Source organism: Convolutriloba macropyga, chromosome 1, assembly GCF_964194025.1.
Source record: "Convolutriloba macropyga chromosome 1, txConMacr16.3, whole genome shotgun sequence".
Lineage (NCBI taxonomy): Eukaryota > Metazoa > Xenacoelomorpha > Acoela > Convolutidae > Convolutriloba > Convolutriloba macropyga.
The window spans coordinates 66,939,188-66,962,995 of NC_134468.1; the positions used below are offsets into that span (position 1 = coordinate 66,939,188).

Here is a 23,808-nt window from a genome sequence, read left to right on the forward strand (position 1 = left end):
AAACGATGTACGAAAAATGAGAGGATGCCTGGGCTATCAACACTTCCAATGATCATTAGAAATGAGACTTACAAGAGCAAAGTTCAAGTAGCGGGTATCTAAAATTGGGCTTTATCGGTTTATACCGTTTCTATGTTGATTCCGCTTTCGCTACTGATTCTGTTCATTTTAGATTGCTTAGCTGAGTAACTAATTTTTAAAAGAACTTTCAATAGAAAGAACGAAGAAAAAAACTAGCTAGAAAAGCCAAAAATATTTCATATGAAATGTTAGAGAAGCCGTGAACTAAGATAAAGCGAAGGGGGCCCAACTCTAAAAATCCATCTCCACAACGTGCCCCTGAATTTATCTAAAACTGTTGACCGAATAAAAACTAAATTCCCTCTGGGCGCTCATCCTGTTTTGAGGAACAAAAATCCAAAAGGTCAGACAAAAAAGTTCAAGCGCACAGGACTAATATAATTGCTACAAATTGACCTTAGAGCAATTAATTACAGAGAAAACTGTTTTGAAGCACAATGTTTTTACACCTTCACTTTCATCACTATTTTCAGAAATAGCCATTATTTATTTTCTCCGTTCTTAAATTCAATCACTGCAACCTCGTCCTCAAATTTATTCACTCCAGGAACAACAAAATTTTCCTGACAACAAAAAGACTCTTGACACCAATACGACTCTTGACTGTCAAATTTGGGACCTCTTGCTCAACCGAGAAATTTAAACAAATTCACTAGAGGAACAAATTAGGCAGTTTTGGACCATTGACTTCCGTTTTACAAAAAAAATCAAAGTCTCTTCCATGCATATCCGTTTATCAGACTGAATGATAAAACCCTAATTTTTTGCCTGTAATTTTTCTAAAACAACCAGAACGAGTGCCTATGCATATTTTAACTACGAACATATCCAGCAGAGCGCCAATAAAAAACAAAATTGATTCTTATGACCAATTTAGGATTGAAACAAGCAAAGAAAAATATTTAAAACAAAGCAGGTAGATTTCAAGATAATAGCCGCAACAGCTTTGTATATTTGTAATCTCAAAAAAAAATCCCGACTAAAAGCAGAGATGTTATAATTTGATTAAGAGTCTGTTTAAGTTACTAATGTTTTTATTAGCAGCACTCAAAAAACCTCCAATTAAAGCGACACGCAGTATAATTGACCTTATCTCTTTGAATTAGAATAAAGAAAGTCAGTTTCAGAGCCAGGAATTCAATTTTAAGAGAGGTAAGTCACGCGTGACCAAAAACTCAATCACGCAAATGAACAAAAAAGTCGCACCAATAAGAGAGCAAAACGACGTCACGCACGCAATTCAGTTGAAAATGATTGAACGAATAAAAAAACAGCAGATTTGAAGTGATTGTGACGTTTTATATTCGTAACAAAAACGACGTACGAAAAATGAGAGGATGCTGGGGCTATCAACACTTCCAATGATCATTAGAAATGAGACTTACAAGAGCAAAGTTCAAGTAGCGGGTATCTAAAATTGGGCTTTATCGGTTTATACCGTTTCTATGTTGATTCCGCTTTCGCTACTGATTCTGTTCATTTTAGATTGCTTAGCTGAGTAACTAATTTTTAAAAGAACTTTCAATAGAAAGAACGAAGAAAAAAACTAGCTAGAAAAGCCAAAAATATTTCATATGAAATGTTAGAGAAGCCGTGAACTAAGATAAAGCGAAGGGGGCCCAACTCTAAAAATCCATCTCCACAACGTGCCCCTGAATTTATCTAAAACTGTTGACCGAATAAAAACTAAATTCCCTCTGGGCGCTCATCCTGTTTTGAGGAACAAAAATCCAAAAGGTCAGACAAAAAAGTTCAAGCGCACAGGACTAATATAAGAAGTAGCCATTATCTGTTTTCTCCGTTCTTCAATTCAATCACTGCCACCTCGTCTTCAAATTTATTCGCTCCAGGAACATCAAAAAGACTCTTGACACCAATACGACTCTTGACTGTCAAATTTGGGACTTCCTGCTCAACCGAGAACTTTAAGCAAATTTATTAGAGGAACAAATTAGGCAGTTTTGGAGTTTTGGACCATTAACTTCCGTTTTACAAAAAAAAACAAAGTCTGATCCAAGCAAATCCGTTTATCAAACTCAATGATAAAACCACAAATTTTTGCCTGTAGTTTTTCTAAAACAACCGGAACGAGTGCCTATGCATATTTTAACTATGAACGCACCCAGCAGAGCGCCAATAAAAACCAATATTGATTCTCACGACCAATTTAGTATTGAAACAAGCAGAGAAAAATATTTAAAACATAGCAGGTAAATTGCCAGAAAATAGCCGCAACAGCTTTGTAAATTTATAGTCTCAAAAGATAGTAACATAAACAGACCAAAAAATTCCCGACTAAATGCAGAGATGTTATAATTTGATTAAGAATCTGTTTAAGTTACTGTTGTTTTATTAACAGCACTCAAATAACCTCCAATTATAATCGCACTATAATCGACCTTATCTCTTTGAATTAGAATAAAGAAAGTCAGTTTCAGAGCCAGGAAGTCATTTTTGAGAGTGAGGTAAGTCAAGCCTGACCAAAAACTTAATGACGCAAACGAACAAACAATTCGCACGCAGTCCAGTTGAACTTGAATGAACAAATGAGCAAAAAGCAGATTTTACGTGATTGTGACGTCATATGGTCGTAACAAAAATCTTGACGACGAAATAAAAAAACCAAGAGGAGGCCAATAATAGCCCCAGCTATCGCTGTGCGGCTATTAAAATCAAAATGTTTTTTTTTGAAAAAACGTGTTATTTCGATTGGATTTTGTTGTTTGCAGTGAAATTTTAATTTCAATGACAAACATTATACCCGGCGACTAATTAAAAAAAATACAGGCATATAAACTGATCTTATGGATTTATTCCTTTCCATTTTTCAACATTCACTCGATTTATTTAGATTGTTCTCATGAGCAACTCCTGTTTAAATGCAGATTGAGCATTATGAGCAAAGAGTGAACAAGCCCATTTAATTCAAAAAGAGTTAGGTAAAGCGACAGAATTTTTGACGCAGTGAAAAAACAAATAGCGCAATAAAAGCAGAAAAAAGATCACGTGGCTACTAAACATATATCGACTAACGTCGGACGAACTGCTCGAACCACTGACGAAACAAATTATTTAGAAGGTTTCATACGCTAGAGCAAACTTCTGACTATGGAGATGTTCGAACCAGCGTCTTCTTGGATAAAAGTCTAGTATATTAACCACTACGCTACATGGTTTATGTACGGTTATCGCTCACAGTCGGTTTTGTTTAAGCATTCAGTCATTCACTCAACGCGCATGAACAATGATGTTCTCTCACTCAGAACAAAATGTTCACACGGCAATTATTCACTTTTGATTTTTGGGTCGAAACGCAGTTTGAATAAATATTACTTCCGGTAGAAAAAAAACCTGAAAAAAGTCAATACTCACTCCTCTTGCTGTCGGAAAAAAACGAAGAGAAAGCCAATAACAGTCCCAGCTATCGCTTTCCGGCTAATAATAAAATTTGTCGTTTGACGCGCTGAATCGAATCACTCGAAAATTCAAATCGTCTTGGGGAAAACGGTCAAAAAATTAGCAGAACTAGTGACTAACATAATTACTACTGTTAGAATTTTCAATTTTGGAAAACATAAATTTATGTCCGCAATGTGCTCTCACAACCGACAAGCAAATTAACAACTCTGGCGAATAAACAATTGATACGTACCTTAGCACTGGGCTCTTCCACCGACTCTTTAATTGGAATGGGTACCCTCTCCATGAGTTTGTTCAGTTCCAACTTCTCTTCATCCCTCACTATGATGTGTTTGAACTCCGAGGACGAGGCAAACACCCGGAACAGTTCAATCTCAGAAAGCATTGGCTTCAGAAGCTGATTGAAGGTGGCCATAGTCTGGTAGCAGCAGTAGTAATGACTTGAAATGCGACCCAATTCTGTCACAAAGATATTTCCACTTCTTCTGTCGTATTTGATCAGGTTGTGTTTGTCCAGCAGCACACATGCACTGTGGACCAAGTCAATTCTTCTCTGCTCTAAGATTTGGTCTTTGTCGTCCGCAATGACACCTTGACAAATAAGTGGAAGTTTCGCTTTTCCGCAAAATATTTGAATAGCGCCCTGATGTTTCTCAATTAGATACTACAGGCATACAACAATTATCATTTCATTTACCATGTACTTTTAAGCTGCAAATATCTATTAATCAGAAAAGGAATTGTTGAACAGAGTAGCACAATCAAAGATGCTCCTTTGATTTTTCGTAGATAAAAAAGCTGGAAAATTATCTTCAAAAACATGCTTTAATATATGTATTCTGCGATTAAATAAATAACAACCAACTAACGTCGCTCAAATTGTTCTCAAACAAGCGGGCGACTTAGGGAGATTAGCTTTAGCTTAATTGATGGGGGTGGGGTGAGCATGAGGGCGGCGCGGGGGGGGGGGGGTTGTGGTGAGTGCGGGTGGAGGGCGAGTGTGCGGGGGTTAAGGGTGGAATGAGGTGGAGTGGGGGGGGGGGGGGTAAGTTGGGAGAGGGACTAGTGATCCGAAAGGCTCTAAGAGAACCTAATGCCCTCCAGGCTTTACCTGTTTATCCGGTTTTTGAGGACGACACGTTGAAAAGGTCAGCCGAAAAATCGACCAACCAGAAAATCGCATTAAAAAGACCGGAGGACAAATTTCGGTGTCTTTACCATTATAGCACCAGCTTAGTGGTCAGATAACCTATAGCCCCCATCATGGTAATTACGCCATAATGAGGGGCTACAATTTCAATGGGAGTGGGGGTCTATAATGGGATAGATCCAAATTTCGTTTGAGAGCAATTAAAAGTGAACGAAAAAATTTGATATACAGGATCTTTTTAGTTTGTACCCCCCTCCTCCGTTACAGAGCAGGGGTCATTACATAGTAATTAATTACGTAAAAAAATATGGCACGTACGTCTGGTAGGTGCAAATAATATGCACCTTCTACGTGGGGGGGGGACATACTGAAAAGATCCGATATACATTTACAGAAACAAAATCACTCGTTGTCATCTGGTGAAAATCAACGCAAAGAAATGTTGGTATTTCAAAAAGAGCAGTAGACAAGAATCAAGGTTTTTTGACAATGGAACTTACCATACAAGGAGGGGTTTCTCAGCATTCTTATGTAGAGGTATGTGTACCCTAGCCAGTTGACTGCATCTCGCGTGTTGTTTATATTGCCCAATACTGCTTCTGCACAAAGGTGATCTGAAACAAACTACAACTTTCAACACAAAATATGCGCGGAATATATAAAAAGATTCAAAATGTGTCCACAATAATGAATGGCAATGAATAAGACAGCGGACCAAAACTGGTAATTGTGCAAAATCGACTACCATTTAAGTAGACTGCTTCTCAAGAAGTTCCCAAACTTTTTTCATCATATGCTAACAAAAATTTTGAAACATAGCCGGCAGATTACCGGAAAATAGCCGCGATAGACGCTTGTGGCCTTCCATGAACTGAAACAACCAAATAAAACATACCCGGCAGATTGCCGTAAAATAGCCGCCGTTGATTCCAATAAGCATGATTGGGATTGAAAGAATAGAAGATATTGAAAAAAAAAGAGATTTTTGTACAAAAACATTTTTAAGTCGGATTTATTTTGATGGCATTTCGTAGTTAAACATACTTCTGTTTCATAGAGAGAGGCTACAGGGGCTACTATCAATACCAATAAGCATAAGGGATGGTAACTAAGACTTATAGGAACGACGTTCAAATAGCGGGCATCTAAATTGGGCTTTATAGGTTTATCCCGTTTCTACTTCTGACTTCAATTTTTTATACTGACTCTGTTCATTGCGTATGCTTTGCTGAGCAACTGATGTTCAAAATCACTTTTAGCAGAATGAGAGAAGAGAGAAAATAGCCTAGAGAAGTCAAAAAGATATCACGCAAAATGTTGAAAAAGCGGCAAAATGAGGTAACGCGAAACATTTTTTTATTCGACGAAGTAAAAAACCTAGCCGGACAAGTCCTGACGTACAATTCAAAGAATTTTCATTGACTAAACAGAAAACTAGACCAAGAACGAACTATGAATGGATTGGGAAAACCATTTAGAAAAAAATCCGATCCAAAAAATCGAAAAAATTGTAAAAATCAAAGTGAAATTGCCGCATGTGAACAAAAAAAAACCAAGCGAATTTTTGTTCAAACACCTTTTTCTCACTCTACTTAAAAATTAGAGCGAAAAATTTCACGCCGCAAAACCACTCGCTTTTTCGCTCCATTTTCTGTTTCGGCGTGACCAAAATCACTACTCCAATTTGACTTCAAAAATCATGAAAATGTGTGAACAGATCTTAAAAAAACGACAGCGCCCCAATACAATTCAAATTCTTTGAATTGTAAAAAATAGGAGCGCTATAATAGCCGGCTGAGAAGATGAGGGCGGCTATTAATAAGAGATAGATCGACCACCAGTCCTTTAATAGACCACTAGGGATAGATTCGGACTGTCAATTTTTATGACACATACGGTCTATAAGGAAAAAGTGCTCAGAGAGCTTTTTCAAAATTGATATTCGAAATCAAAAACTCAAGACTAATACTCAAGAATTAGGGCGTATAAGTTTGGCACTACTTAGATGCACACTATTGATCTTTAACTAAAAAGTTCATAAAATTTAAAGTTCCATAAGTGAGTTCAGAAGTCTTTTTTTTGAGTGAGGTAAGTCACGCAATTGGCCTAAAAGCAGAAATGACGTCGCGCACACAAATTTTAACTGCAAAGCAAAAGAAGTTAGTGAAAAAGTCAATTGCAAGAAGTCAATTCCAAGAAGTCAGGTCGTAAGAATCATCGATGGAGACGACGAATTAAAAAACATAGCCGGTAGAATACCGGAAACGACTCGAATCGTCGTGCAAAATAATCTCTACCCTAGCTTGGACAAAATCAGAATATCGAAAAAAACACTAGAAATAAAAAAAATTGTAGACCAATATAACATAAAAAGCGTTAAAATTTTTTCAGTTCAGGGGTGCTTGTAGGTGCTGGTGGGGGGGGGGAGGGGTTGGTAGGGGGCAGGTACGTAGTGGTGGGGGGTGTAGGTAGGTGGGGTGGGGGTAGGTACGTGGTGGGGGGGGGGGTAGGTAGTTAAATGGGATCATTTTTTTCTCAAATTGACCTCTTCACCTTGAATTACAGACTGATACCAATTGCTATACATTACAAACTAAGCTATTGTGTTAAAGTCCAATGTTCAAAAACAGAAGTCAACAATCAAAAACGGAGGTAAAAGCTCGAATAGAAAGAAGCTAAAAAAACCTGTAGAATATCAATACTCCTTTTCGAGTCGTAAAACACCACGATGTCCCCAATAATAGCCGCTATCGCTTCACGGCTATTAACAAATATCAATGCGGCAGACAATCTAACCGATTTACTATTTCCGAAATTAAAAAAACTGCTCACAAAACTGAATTGTATAAAAAAACTGGACGCCTTTTTAATCAATTCCCGAATATAACGATGTTTCGGCTCTGTCAATAACCATCTTGGGCCAGATCAAAAAAAGTCGCAAGACCTCAACCTGAAAATACTCAGAACAAATTTGATGGAGAAAAACTTATTTATATAAAACCCAAAAATTTATACTGGGGCGCTCCGAGCTCACAAATAAAAGTTGTTTGCACCATTGTTCAATGTGGATGTGAAATACCTGGTAATTTTGCGATGAATTGACTCTCGATTGGCAACTGTTGATTCATAAGTGAGAGATAGTACTGCAGCTCAGAGTGAGATGTCAACACTATTCCTGTTCCCTTCTGGTCATACTGAGGACGTCCCGCGCGACCAAGCATCTTAAATGAATATATTGTAGAAACATAGCTGAAAAACTGACGTAAAATAGCCGTTGTTGAAGCGCTTTACGCAAATCGGGATTGAGGCAGAAAAATAGTCCGCAAATTGCCTGAAAAAAGCCTCCGTTGACGCACGAGATTGAAACAAAAAGAAAGAAGAGATAGAAATTGGCAGAATTTTGTTCCTAAGTTCAAAAGTGTTCTAATTTGATGTGCAGTTTCAGTTATTTTCTAACAATACTTAATTCAGCTTCTGAACAAAAAGCTATTAAACTAACGCCAGGTAGCAATTGCTCTAAATACACTATAAATTAATCACCGGGCTTTATCGGTTTATCTTGTTTTATTTGATTTTGCTCCTTTGACTTTGAACGTACTCAAAACATTGCGTAATTCAATGCGTGAAAGAATTTAAAATCCACTCAATTGAAACAGTGAGTGAGGTAAGTCAGAAGTCATGCGTGAAAATAGTGTCTTATGTAAAACGAAAACGTCATCAAAAGGTAAAGCGAATTTAAAAAACATAGCCAGAAGAATTCCGGAAACGACTCGCAATTGAAAAACAGAAATCCGCACCGACCTGAAGCACCTCCTACTTGATTAAATTAAACATTTTAAACCAAAAACAGGAAAATTTACATGAAGGAGGAAAACGACAAAAACAAAAAGCATCTGATGAAATTTACATCATGTTGCGACTCCAGAAGTACAGGTAAGACTAGATAATACAGAAATACAGGTAGCTCGCAGAAAACACAAAATTAAGTGAAAGACAATCTAACAGTCTCAAAAAAAACCGAGCAAAACTTTCGCTATTTTGACATTTACCGGATTCACTAAATTGCGTGATTCAATGCGTGAAACAATTTAAATTCATTTGGTTGAAACAGTGAGTGAATTAGCCAAGAGTCTAATGTGAAACTCATCACTTATGTAAGAGGAAAGACGTGATCAAAAAGCAAAGCGAAATAAAAAACATAGAAACAAAAACATAGGACAAGTCCTGAAACAATTCAAAGAAATTTCATACACAAAACAGACCTAAAGTGGACCATGAATGGATTGGAATGGATCGGATTAAACAAAAACCCATCAAAAAAAATATGAGTAAAAATTGAAGAAAAAACCACACAAAAATTTTTCACACTCCGTTTTCTCACTCTGTTTCAATATTACAGCGAAAAAATTTTACGCCGTAAAACCACTCGCATTTTCGCCCAACTTCCTGTTTCGGCGTGACCAAAATCATCACTTCAATTTGGCTTCAAAAATAATGAAAAGGTGTTAACAACAGATCATAGACAACAAAGCCGGACGACTCCCGGAAACGAGTCGAAAACAGAAAACAACTCGTGCAGAAAACTAGTACCTGCCTCAACTAGTACCTGCCTCAACTAGTACCTGCCTATTCGAGAGAATTAAAGAGAAAGTAAAATATTAAACAAAGACAGCGCCTAATACATTTCAAATACTTTCAATTGCAAAAGGGGAGCCGCTAAAAAAGCCGTTGAGAGGGTGACAACGGCTATTAAAAAGACATAAGAGACAGAACTTGACAGAATGTTTTCCCAAGTTTCAAGTGTTCTAATTTTCCGTGCAGTTTCAGTGAGATTCTAAAACCAGAGTTAATTCAACTCCTAAACTGAAGGCCATTAAGCTTATAACCAATGGTAGCTAGCAATTGCTGTAATGAACTTTGATAAACTAATGCATTATGACTTAATGAACGGGCTTTATATGTTTATCCCGTTTCTTTTGATTTTGCTCTTTTGACATTGACCTATATTGCGTAATTCAATGAGAGTGAATGAATTCAAAATACTTCAGGCAAAACCGTGAGGTCAGAAACCGTCAGGAGTCAATTGTCAAAGTTGTGACTTATGTAAAAACGAAAAACGTGAACGAAAGGTTGGTCGAGTTTAGCAAACAACAGGAGGGGTCCTAAAATACAATTAAACTTGAATTAAAAAATTAAGACTACTGTACCTGATCACCAGACCAGTTGAACAATGCCAGCCATAAATAAAAACGTAGTTTCACAAACTTTGTGAAAAACACACTAATAGACCTCAAAATATAGAAACGATTAGGACCAATGTGTTATTGTGTTGTATACCACGATCTTCATTACAATATCTAAAAAGTAGAAAACTTGAGCAAACACAAACAAATTTGCTGGATATATATGAGGCAATCAGAGGCAGGTAGAAAAAATAGAATAAAAAACTAGAAATTAGATTGCAAAAAAATAAGGTTCACCCGAGTTTCTTGGGGTCAGCAACTTATAAAGCAAAATTACAATGTTAGAAATTAACCGCATAACCGAAACACCAAGCTCAGAAAACATTTTTTGACGATTGCAGCTCAAATTAAACAAAAATGATCAAAGATTTCGAAAACTTGAAAAAAAAAAGAATTCATCGCTAATGTCTAGCTGCACACACATAAGCGACATACGAGCAAGAACTAGAGATCGAGAACCTTGAAAGTTTCCAAATAGAAATACAAAATTTATCGAGTAATATCGACAAACTTAGGGCGAATTGCTCCCAAACGACGAGTGATCGTTTCTCTTCGGTAGTAGCCACCGGAGGCTTAGGGATGCTGGCATTAGGAGGAGGGGTGAGCAAAGGAGGGATGGGAGGTCAAGCGTTGGTTCCAAGCGATGGGGTGGGTAGGGTTGGGAGCGCTGTACAAGAAGGGTTTCCAAATCACCAGGTGAAAAAGAGTTTAGCGGGAAGTGCTGGAGGGCCATGGAGGGGTTAATTAGGGGTGACCAAGACATTGTCTCCTCAAAACATTTTTGTTGAATCGCATAATTAGAGAATAGTAAGGCTCCAAGAGAGCTGATCAGCAATTTAATGCCCTCTGACTTTAGCTAGTTATCCTTTTTGATGATGAAAAGTAAAAAGGCTCGGATTAAGAAGGGGCCAAGCGACAAATTGCATAAAAAGACCACAGGAGTAATAAAAAATTTTGTTTGGGAGCAGCTAAAAGGTTGCTGAAGATCTTGATATTATAATCTAAATAATTAAATCGTTAAGGTTAAAAACTAATCAATAGCCATCGCAAAATTTCATTGTACCCTTATAGATAGAAATACTAGCAAAATGATGATAATCTTAAAAAAGCTTGAACAAATGAATTATTGAAAAGTTGCTAAATTTCGGAATATTATAAACTTGAAAACCATTCCAATGACAGTAGCAACTATGCAGTAACCTGTTATCAAACCCTAGAGGAGTCTCCTTGGCCCCTGATGATAAAAACTGGGAAAACGAAAAGAAGTGTCAAAAAAAATTGAAAGAAATTGTGTATTTTATTGCGAAGTCGACAACATTCACGATATTATTTTGTTCAAAAACAATTCTTTCTCTATAGAAACCATTCAGTGACCCACCTTGAAGCCCTAAAATATTGATTTGCTCCCAAAGGTAAAAAAAACTCAAAAAATGACAACAATTTCTGATTTGCAAAATTAGTATCATTTTGCGTTTTTGATTTTGCATTATCAATCACAACAAATATCTTAGAAAATGGACATAAAAATAAAGTATTGCAGAAGAGCTTTATCAAATTTGACCAACGTCAATTTAGGTGTAATCAAACAAAAAACTCAAAAAATGACCAAAAAACCTGTTCAAACCGTTTTGAAACATCAAAGTCAAGGAAATGTATGAAAACATTTTACAAAAAAACAGAGCGCCAATAAAATCCAATTCTCGTATTGTAAAAAAGAAAACCCAAATACTTCCGCTGAGAGCCTGACGGCGTTTATTAAAAAAAACAAGCAATTCTGTACCAGCCACCTTTGTTTAAAAAATCCAAGCATATCCGATTAGACTCCGACACCGCTAAAATTTAATTCTATATATACATTTTCAGAAACGGGAATATCTGTGCGTTTGTATAACTCAGCTACAAATAAGCTCATAACATACCTGGCGCCCGGAAATAACCACCATTGATTCCCATAACCTGACTGGGATTGAAAGAACAAAAAACTGATTGTTGTAAAAAAAAGATGATTGACCTAAAGACTTCTTTTCACGAGCGGCATTTGACTTCCTCTGAAACATATCCTCTATTATGGAAGTCTCCGATTTAAAAATAGATCACCATTATTCCTCTTCAAGTTGTTAACAAAAGGGCCGCTATTATAGCCAGCTGAGAAGCTGACGACGGATATTAACATTAATAAATTTCAATTAAGTGCCCTAATTTCGACACAAAACAACTTTGAAATACAATTATCTTGAGAACATATACGTCTGTTCTGTGAAACTATGCCGAGGAAAATCAGCCTTAGCAGACCTGTATTCCAGCTATCATTCGCGTCCTTATCCAACTTTCCTCCTCCTTCACTTTCTGGTATTAGTTCTTGCTTGAACTAGCATAACGATAAGATATAGCCATGGAATATACACATAACCATTATCTGTCAATTCTGATATATGAACACTGCCATAAAACTGGTTTTCCACAAATTTGTCCGGAAGCTGAAGTCGATTTAAGGTCGTTCCCCTTTTCCAACTATGAATTTGTTCTGATTTTTAAGTCACTGACTTATAAATTTGATTGTTCTAAAAAGTGCTACGCGATGACAGCCGATTTGCTTGATTATTTAAAAAGAACCTTTAAGGGAAATTATGGTCTATTTCTGACAGCCTTTATTTCCGTGGGGTACCCTTTTTTTTACCAGAATTGAGGAGTGGATTCGATGCCGTGGGAGATTTCAGCTTCCCAAAGTTTATAGCTCAACTCAGTTTATTGTTAACACTTTTTTGTTACAAAAGATCATCTGCGCAATCGTTGTTCTTCAACTGTTCCCTATGGGGATTCCAAAAGAAAAGGCATGCATAAAAATGTTGCAATGCCCATAAAACATAAGACCTTTTTGGAGAACCAAATTGAATAATTAATGCCTCTCCTTCATAAAAATGTCAACCAATGTTTTCCTATTTACTCAATAAGTAGTACATAAAAATATACCTCAGCACAGTTGCCAGAGCAAATTTCCCACAAAACTGGCAAAAAAATTACAGTTATCAAAAACTAACAGTAGAAGTAAAGCTTCTGCTCTCTGTTATGAAACTTCGTAAAAACAAGAGCAAAATTTTCCAATTTAAATTGTTAAAGAATGCAACGATTCGCAGTAGATCAGAGCTCACACACAAGAAAACAGAATCAGGACAAAATTTTCCGAAGCTAACGAAGAGCAGAACGTGATTTTTACAGTACAAAACCGTTGCTAACAGTTTCTTTGCTGAACACAACTTTAACTTTTAAATATTTAAAGACAGCAAGTTAAAAGTGTTTTAAAGCCTATTAGCTTTCAGTAATAAAACTAGAGTTGGTAAAAAGACTCGCAAAATCAGCTGACAGTCTTCAGGGTTTCGGAAAGACTGGGATTATAGTCTTAATGTTAATGTCAATCAAGATACATTGAACTATATGAAGTCTTCAAACTCTGCAGTTTAAACCTTTTCCCCACACATCAATACACCGGACATCACCCCCAGAACGTATTTTGAAATTCTATTCCAAAAGTCAAAAGATCTGCAATAAATCTCAAAAGACAGCAGCTCAAAAACTTCAGCGAGACCAAGAATTCTCAGCCTGTTCCTCCAGAGTTATTCTAATTCTTCTCTAAGACCTGACTGAATCCCAACCTGTGAGAAAATGTTAGTTCTTTAGATGTTTACACATACCCGGCAGATTGCCGGAAAATAGCCGCCGTTGATTCCCATAACCACGATTGTGATTGAAACACCAAAAATTTTAAAGTGCGAACTATTTTGATGTCATTTTGGAGCTGAACGTACTCCTGTTTCGTATTGAGACCACACAGGGGCTAGTATCAATCCCAATAGGCATTAGAGATGGTAACTAAGAACAAAGTTTGAGTAACGTGCATCTAAAATTGGGCTTTATGGGTTCATCCCGTTTCTATTTCTCATTTCGTTTTTTAATACTGACTCTGTTCATCTTCAATTGCTTTGGTGAGCAACTGCTGTCTAAAAATACTATTAGCAGAAAGAAAGAAGAGTGAAACTAGCCTAGAAAAGTCAAAATGATTTAACGCAAAATGTTGAACAAATTGTGAACCAAGGTATATCAAAAAAATTTTATTCGACGAAGTGAAAAAAAAACATAACAGGACGAGTCCTGACAAAAAATTCAAAGGATTTTCAATGACTAATAAAAAAACTAGACCTAGAACGCAATATGAGTGAATTGGGAAAACCATTTCTAAAAAATCAGATCAAGTTAAAAAAAACAGAAAATTGAAGTCAAAATGCCGCATGTGAACATAAAAACCACTAGAAAAAATGTAAAATTGGTTCAAACAGAAACCTAGACCTAGAATGAACTATGAAAGGATTGGGGAAAGAAATTAGAAAAAAATCCAAACCAAAAACCACTAGAAAGGAAGCGAATTTTTGTTCAAACACCGTTTTCTCGATCTACTTTAAAACTAGAGCGAAAAAAAATCACGTAGCAAAATCGCTTGCTTTTCCACTCAACTTCCTGTTTCGGCGTGAACAAAATCACTACTCCAATTTGACTTCAAAAATCATGAAAATAAGTAAACAGATCCTAGAAGAGGACAAAGCACCAATAAAATTCAAATTCTTTGAACTGTAAACAAAATTAGGAGCGCCATAATAGTCGGCTTAGAAGCTGAGGCGGCTATTAATAATATTAATGTTTCAAAATGAGAAAAATCTTACGATAAAAAGTTCACCAAATTACAAAACCAAACAACCCGGGGAGGTTGGGAGTTCCGGACGATGCCCGGGGGGATTGCACAGTGGAGTGGGCCCAGTGAAGTTGAACTAAATCGTGATTTGCATAAATAACAAACATCCGGTAGATTGACGGAAAACGCATGCAATTTATTGTCATAACCCAATCATTTCGTAGTTTGAACATATTCCCGTTTCTTAATGGGATGATATAGGCGCTAGTATCACAAAATCAGCGTTGGAGATGGTAACTAACACCTATAAGAACACAGTTCAAATAGCCGCGTCATTTAAATTTGGGCATTATGGTTTATCTCGTTTCCATCATTTTTTATGACTCCGTTCATTTCAGATCGCTTCGCTGAGCAAATGCTGCCTAAAAGCACTTCGAAAAGAATGAGGGAGAGTGAAAACTCTAACTTTTGTTCGACAAGTAACAGCTGAAAGATGAGGCTGGCTATTAAAAAAAATATTATTAATAATATTAATAAACAACCGACTAAAAGTTGGAAGAATTGCTCTCGAACGACTAGTGAGAGCTCTAATCAGTTGCAGCCTGCTACAGTCGGGGGGAGGCGCCTAAATGGGACTAAGAAGTTCAACAGTGGGCTGCAAATAACCACATTAGAGGTTAACATATACCACTATTAAAAATTAAAGTGAAAAATGTCACCAGTTTCGGCGCACTTTTCATTTAACTTTTAGTATTAAATTGCCGTCAACTTAATTCAGCTGCTTGAAATTGTGATTGAGAGAGAATTTTAGATCACGCGAATCGCAGAAAGTCAAGGGCGTAAAAGTCACTCGAAAAGTCAAAACCGTTAAGCGAAAACTTTGCATAAAAAAAGACACACACGTTTACAATAATTGCTATGAACTTCGTTCCAGAGAAAATAACCCGGTAATTTAAATGATTACAGCAAAGCTCAGCAAAATTTATTGACATTTTGCTAATATTCGTGGTATTAATATCTTCAGAATCCCTTCATTCTCTACAGAAACTATCCAGTAACCCAATTGCAAGATTTAAAAAGGTTTCACTGGCCCACATAGATCTATAAACTCGGAAAATGGTTATAATTTTTTGAAAACTAAGAAAAAAACTCAAATTTTATCACAGAACTTGTAATATTAGGACGTTGGAAAACCATTATACTGACACTAAAAGCTATGCAGTGACTAATATTCGAACCCTAGAAAGGGCTTCCTGGCAATTCACGCTTTCAAAAAGTTTCAAAACACTTGAAAATGATTGCAATTTATATTTTAAAAATTGCTAAAATTCTACATATTTAAAATAAGCAAGACCCCTCCATTGCATGAGAAACTATGCAGTAACCTATTATCAAACCAGGAGGAGGTTCCCTGGCACCTAAGGCTGGACGCACTTGAAAAATTTTTAATAACTGTGAAAAAAATGGAGAAATTAGTTTCATTTTGTTTGTTTATCTTTGCAGAACAAAAGCGCAAAAAATGTTCATGAAAAGTGATTGCGTCTTGCGAGGATCCATTATCAACTTTGACAACCGTCAATTTAATTAGGCTTCTATACGAGTCAAACGTAGGGCAGAAACTGATCCAAAACTTCTGCACTGCCAATATCTGCTCATTAACAATATTTAAAGCTTCAAAAAAGTTTTGTTTCTCCCTTAAATGAAAGGAAATCGAAATAGCACAAAATGTTCCGAACAAAAAACAATTAAAAAATAAATAAAAAGAAATGATGTTCATGTCTTAAAAAATTATCTGGGTCAATACAAGTACAAGTTATCCATTGACCCAAATTTAAGAACATAGCTGGCAGGTTGCCAGAAAATAGCCGCAATAGCTTCGTAGACGTGAAGTCTCAAAAACCAGTAAAAAAGGCAGACCAAAAAAATTCGTCTTTTCATGAAAGGCTGATATGTTATATTTTGATTAAAAATCTGTATAAATTTTGCTGCCTCTATTAACTGCTCTCAAATAACCTTCATTTAGGGTGGCACAAACCCATTTGACCTTATCTCTGAGTTGAAGTAAATAAAAGTCAATTTCAAAGTCAGGAAGTCATTTTTGAGAGTGAGGTAAGTAAAGTGTGACCAAAAATTAATCACGCGAATGAACAAAAAACTCGCTCCACTAAGAGCGCAAAATGACGTCACACACGCACTTCAGTTGAAATTGCATGAACAAATGAACAAAAAGCAGATTTGAAGTGGTTGTGACGTCATATGTTCGTAACAAAAATCGCGACGAAATAAAAAAAACCAAATAAAGGCCAATAATAGCCCCAGCTATCGCTGTGGAGCTATTAATAAAAATTTGAGCATTAGAATAAGTTTCATTGGTCACCAAAGTAGAAAAAATCAAAAATATCAGAAAAATTAGCAAAAATTAATTAGTTGCAAAAATTAAGATCTAGATCGTCAAAATCTTGCTGTAGCAAATAAATATATTCTACTAAAATATATTCTACTACCCCATTTTCCCGCCTTAACAAAAATTTTTGCCAGATAAAAGTTAAAAGGACTGAAAAATGACAAACATTTTTCAAAAACTAAATTGAAAAAAATTATCAAAAAATGCTTTCAATTTGGTGTTAAATTTGGTAAACAACAAAAAAAACCAAAAACAATAACAAAAAAGGTATTTTGCGTGGCATAATAACCATGTAAACTATGGCATAAGAGCCTAAATGGGACTAAGAAGATCAATAGTGGGCTTCAAATAACCACATTAGAGGTTAACATATACCACTTTTAAGATTTAAAGTAAAAAAAAATGGCACCAGTTTCGGTGCACTTTTCATTTGACTTTTAGTATTAAATTGCCGCAAATTGAATTCAGCTGCTTGAAATTGTGATTGAAAGAGAATTTTAGATCATGCGAATCGCAAAAAGTCAAGGGCATAAAAGTCACTCGAAAAGTCAAAACCGTCAAGCGAAAATTTTGAATATAAAAAGACACACACACGTTTACAATAATTGCTATGAACTTCGTTCAAAAGCAATTAAAAATTGCTGCACTCAGGACTCAAAAACAGCAAAAACTGACCTTTTCACCTTGAATTTAGGTCTTACAGCAGTTTCAGCACATTATTCACTTGAAATCATACTAAAGCCAGCTGAGGTCCTCTATTGCAACTTAACACCCGCCGAGATTGACCAGTTTATTTCACAGGCTCAAAGTCATGGAAGAAGAAAAAAGACAGATCACCAATACAATCCAAATTTTTTGGATTGTAAAAAAGATAAGAGCGCTATAATAGTCGGCTTATAATCTGAGTTCGGCTATTAATAACACAAATATCGCAGAGAAACTGAAAATCACAAAAAACTTTGATTAAAAAGAGGCCACAAAAAGCATATGCTATATTACGTTAAAAACAATCAAACAAAATTACAACTCCGCTCAATAATCCGCCATTTAGCCCGTTTCTCTTAACCCTATCACTCTGAAGCACCAATCTAAGCAAAGTATCCGGAGCTCCAAAGCATATTGCTACACTGAGTACAACTTTCAGTGATGACAACTTTCAAATTCCAAAAAAATGGCGAGCAATTGGCGTCTTCAATAGCTACTGTCGCTTAGAGAGGCTGGCTTTATATTATTTGGGGGGTTGTGGTGGGGAGAGCAAGGTGAAGGGGTGGTGAGTGTGCTGGGTTATGGGTCGAATGGGGTGAAGTGGTGTGGCGGCAGGAAGTGGATGAGGTGGATTTAAGGGGGCGGGGGAGGGGGTTAAGCAGGAGAGGGTCAAGCTCGAAGAACCTCCCTTTATACCATGAATTTATTTTTCTTAAACAGTTTTGGTTAATCGCATCTTAGACTAGTGATTGTTAAAATTACCTCCAGGTTTATCCCATTTTTCAGGACAAAAAGTCAGGTGATCAGACGGAAAAAACGATCAGTCGAAAACTTGGAAGTACAAAAAACTGAATAAAAAGAAAAGCGGGAATAAAATAATTGCTACAAACTTTGTTGGAGAGCAGCTAAGATGAAATTAATCTTGCAATAAATTCAACTTGGTTATGTAATAAACCGCCTCTAAGTTAAGGTCGTTTAAACTCTGAACGAGCAATTTAACAAGCATAACTCGTGAAGAAGAAGTCACTTGAAGATTAGTCAGACGGAAAATCAATCGTACGAAAATAGCAAAAACGACCAACATAGCCGGCAGATTGCCGGAATAGCTGCGAAAGAATAGACCTGCGTGCCATATAATAGATAGAAGCAGATACAGATCTAAATTGAAAAAAATCGACGCCGCTCAAAAAACTTTGTAAAAAACATTCAGCGATAAATTGATAAAGCTTGTTAAAATTCATTCCGCAGAAGCCTCTTATTAGGGACCTTTACTGCACATATGAGTTCATTTGACCTTAAACAAATTCAAACTAAGCTTAAGTTTTTAAAGTGCAAAAGTCATTTTATTGAGGGAGGTAAGTCATGTTTGATCAAAATCTAAACAACCTAAAAACTTTTGCTAGAGAGAGTGAGAAATGACGTCACGCGCGCAAATGCCGTTAGTGAGAGGAAGAAGTCATTCAGAAAAATTGACTTTTTCAGCTTTGCTGTGTGAACAAATGTAAAACGAAAAAAGAGCGTCAGACGACGAAACAAAAAACATAGCCGGAAGAATTCTGGAACCGAAAGGAAGTAGAAGTGATCATCCTCACTGACCTAATGCATAATCCACCTAATTATACTGACCATTTTGAAACAACCGGAAAAATATGGGAAACGTATTTGACAAAAACTGATACACAACCTGATATTAATCAACTTCAGTGGCAAGTCCAGAAAAAACAATTAGTAAAGGAACCTGTTATACAGATAGTTTGATACAGGAACCTGCTACAGATATTCATTAAAATCTTAACAATTGACACACAACCCGATAAAATTGGTTCATCAAAAGACACTCGAAAGGGGAAGATGACAGACAAAACCCTCGAGTAAAAATCTCTAAAAAAAACTCGCTGCAAACGCTAACTGCAATTTACAAACCATTCATTTGAGCAAATGTTAATAACAATCTCTCTTACATCAGTCATCCAACCAAAAATTTGAGAAGTACAAAAACAATTAAAACATAAGAGTAAAAAAAACAGAATAATTAGAATTGTTTAATTTAATTATGTGATATGTGCTCTGTTTAAATATCACAATTCTTCCCAACCATTATTCGTCTCACACGTTCTACAACATTTTCTTCCAGATAGGCTACTCATCCAAAAGGTGGACGAGAAAGATCAATTGACTGTTGGAAACAGCTAAGAACAAAAAACTGAAAAAAATATGAAATTTAGGTTTGAGAAAATTGCCATGACTAGATTTGAAGTGTCAGTCCATAGTCTCAATACCTAAAAAGCAACTTTCAACTTGGATTTGGCTGAGAAAAATTAGAGCAGGAAGCGTAAGGTCAGAATAAAGTCAAGAACCAAAAAACAAAAATAAGCAAAATTTTCGACAAATTTAACCAATTTAACCAAAATTTTAAAACTATCACTCATAATGAACAACCATTAAAACTACTACAACATTAATTTCAACCACACAGCGCAAATGTCAAATACCAAAAAGCTAGAAAAGCATAAAATAGGCAAAATGGTTAAAAAATAGATGAAGACTGAATCTAAATGAGCAGTATTTGCTTCAGATAGTCAAACGTACTTCCAAACACACTACTACTAGATTAGACAATTCTGAGAAATTCCTTTGATTAAAAAGTTGGAATTAAAATTTAAAAAGACAAACAAGATCAAAAAATTTTGTTCTTAGCAAAATTTTGTTTACTAGTTTTCTCGCCTTTAATATATACAATGGTTTTCAACGATATGATTAAAAAATCAGTCTCTCTTCTCTGCTTTTCGATTAGTTCATTCGTTTGACCTAAACAGTTTTCACATGCGGCATTGACTTTCACATTCTGTTTTAAATACATAAAAAAATCGATACAAAATTAAGTACATATGTTTATAAAGAAACAATGGTTCAAAAAGATTACACAGCCAAGCTTATGTTGAAATAAAAAACTGAAAAAAGGTTACAGAGGTTCACTAAACTAAAAAACTTTGCAAAATTTGTCAAAATATTAAAATTATATATAAAAAAATTTTAAAATTTTAATTAAGAAACAAATTTCCCTGAGTTTCAAATATAAGACGTCAAAAAAAACAAATCAGTTATTAATAAAAAAGAAACTAAATCACTGGTTGTGCACAGAAACACTTGTCTTCAAAGTATACCCAAAAAATAAAAAAAATTAAAAAAATGGATAAAAAATGCAAATTATTAGTATGTTTACAATTTGATAAAACAAAAAAGAAGTCAAGTTCAAAAAAGTTGTTCAGTGCACGAATCGCCAATCGAACTTTTGAATATTTTATACATTGAATTTTCAGAAAAAAGTCCTTTCGAAGACCCAAACAGAAAAAAAATCCAAAAATTAACTTTAAAATCGAAAACACGAGCCCATTTAACACTTGAAAAGTATTATTAGGCTCTGCAAAACTTTGTGGCATCAATTTCATAAAGTTATATATTAATGCAGCATCAATCAAAAACAATTTCTACAAAAAACCAAATAACAAGTTAAGAAAATCGAGCTAAATGGACGAAAGAACGGCTAAAAACGGTTATCAATATGCGCCGTTCTATCGAGAACATTTTTGAAAGTCAAAAAGTCATTCACTCAACGCAGCGCATGATCAAAAAACTTCTCTCGCTTAGCAAAAATCTGTTCACCGTGACAGCTTTTCTCACTTTCACTTTTAGGTCAAAATGCAGCGTGAACAAGACTACTTCCTGTAAAAAAAAGACTGAGAGAGAACCAATACTCCTCTTCGAGTCGTAAAAAACCAAGAGCACCGCAATATAGCTACGCTCAGCTTACAGCTTCGCAGCTATAAAAAAGACAAATATTTGCGACGAGCGTCGTTTCAGAGAAATCAATAACATCATTATTGCAAATCAGTAAGCAATGTTTCGGCTAAATTCTGATATGACGTAGCAGTAAACCCGAAGTCAGTCCCTTAATATTGTAAATTAGGGAGTAGTTTGACTAGGAACATATCAAGAGGTCAAGGAGATAACAACAGAATAACGTCGGGCGAATTGATCTCAAACGACTGGCGAGCGGTTGACTTCGTCAGTAGTTATTTGCGGTTTAGGTAGGCTACGCGTGTTGAGCGCGTCAGGGGATCAAGCGCGCTATGTTAAGGGTGTAACGATGGGTGAAACCGCTTCTCACACCATGAAATTATGTTTCAGTGAATCCCACACTTAGAACATAATAAGAAAGGACACAGCAGTCAAACAAACATTCTGCATAAACATAACCAAGTAAAGTCAGAGGAATTGCTCTGACACGGCTGGCGTGAGGCTAGCTTTGGCTGTTGCAGTTGCCTTATTTTATGCTAGACTTGGTTAATGCAGCATCAATCAAAAACAATTTCTACAAAAAACCAAATAACAAGTTAAGAAAATCGAGCTAAATGGACGAAAGAACGGCTAAAAACGGTTATCAATATGCGCCGTTCTATCGAGAACATTTTTGAAAGTCAAAAAGTCATTCACTCAACGCAGCGCATGATCAAAAAACTTCTCTCGCTTAGCAAAAATCTGTTCACCGTGACAGCTTTTCTCACTTTCACTTTTAGGTCAAAATGCAGCGTGAACAAGACTACTTCCTGTAAAAAAAAGACTGAGAGAGAACCAATACTCCTCTTCGAGTCGTAAAAAATCAAGAGCACCGCAATATAGCTACGCTCAGCTTACAGCTTCGCAGCTATAAAAAAGACAAATATTTGCGACGAGCGTCGTTTCAGAGAAATCAATAACATCATTATTGCAAATCAGTAAGCAATGTTTCGGCTAAATTCTGATATGACGTAGCAGTAAACCCGAAGTCAGTCCCTTAATATTGTAAATTAGGGAGTAGTTTGGACTAGGAACATATCAAGAGGTCAAGGAGATAACAACAGAATAACGTCGGGCGAATTGATCTCAAACGACTGGCGAGCGGTTGACTTCGTCAGTAGTTATTTGCGGTTTAGGTAGGCTACGCGTGTTGAGCGCGTCAGGGGATCAAGCGCGCTATGTTAAGGGTGTAACGATGGGTGAAACCGCTTCTCACACCATGAATTTATGTTTCAGTGAATCCCACACTTAGAATATAATAAGAAAGGACACAGCAGTCAAACAAACATTCTGCATAAACATAACCAAGTAACGTCAGAGGAATTGCTCTGACACGGCTGGCGTGAGGCTAGCTTTGGCTGTTGCAGTTGCCTTATTTTATGCTAGACTTGGTTAGGGCAGCAAAGTGGGGAGGGGGCAAAAGAAGACGGAGGTATAACTGGAGAGAGGGTTGAAGCCACCTAAAACTTCTTTTTAAGCCTTTAAGCCAGGAATCTAAGTCTCCTCAGTCTTGGTTAATTACACACATAAAAATTGCTCAACAACTTAATGCTCTTGCGCGTTACCAGTTTATATCAATTCTCAAGATGAAAACTAAGGAAAATTCATCGGTTAGAGAAAAGACACGAAAAATTGATAGCAGGAAAGAGCACATAAGAAAGACCAACATGACTAGTATAGTTGCTGCAAACTGCGATTGCGAACAATATAAAAAGGCAGAAACGACCACAATGATTGAGTCATGTCATACTTCGTTCGAAAGCAATGAATTAGCACGAAAAGAAAATCGATCCCCAACCAGAAGCACTGACAACTCGTCTATCAGAACTTTCTTACAGCGGTGCTGCAACCGATTTTATATTCAGAAGAAGTTTTACTTCGGAGTGAGAGCAATGGAGATCACTCAAAAATGAAGAACGAAAGCATGAAAAAGTCGTCACTCGAGCAGTCAAAGAATATTCTAGAAGAAAAGCGCAAGAACGGTCAACGGAAAAATTTGCATAAAAAAGAGCAACACGTTTAGAAAAATTGCTATGAACTTCGTTCAAGAGCAAATAAATACTTATTAACTAAAATTTTTGTATGTACACAACTATATTTAATGTAAATATACTAGCAGGCCCACAAAAAGCATCACTAAATCATATCGGAAGAGTCTTAAAAGAATTTATGATTCTGTTTCGTACCAGCTCGGGCTCCAACACTTACACCCCGTTTCACAGCCATAGCTCTTACCACTTACGCTACCAACGCGGATTTTGCGTCCATTACCCTATTCAGCAGCAAC

At 36.2% G+C, this 23,808-nt stretch overlaps 1 protein-coding gene across 1 annotated transcript in view; it reads right to left on the bottom strand.

Moving 5' to 3' along the window:
* Positions 1–23,808, bottom strand: part of LOC142341807 (U5 small nuclear ribonucleoprotein 200 kDa helicase-like) — a 252,374-nt gene that overhangs the window by 114,550 nt on the left and 114,016 nt on the right. Inside the window, exons 17-19 of the mRNA XM_075393052.1 lie at positions 7,731–7,872; positions 5,152–5,265; positions 3,734–4,092 (exon numbers count right to left, since the gene is read on the bottom strand). Coding sequence (XP_075249167.1) covers positions 3,734–4,092; positions 5,152–5,265; positions 7,731–7,872 — 615 coding nt within the window. The remainder of the gene's footprint in view (positions 1–3,733; positions 4,093–5,151; positions 5,266–7,730; positions 7,873–23,808) is intronic.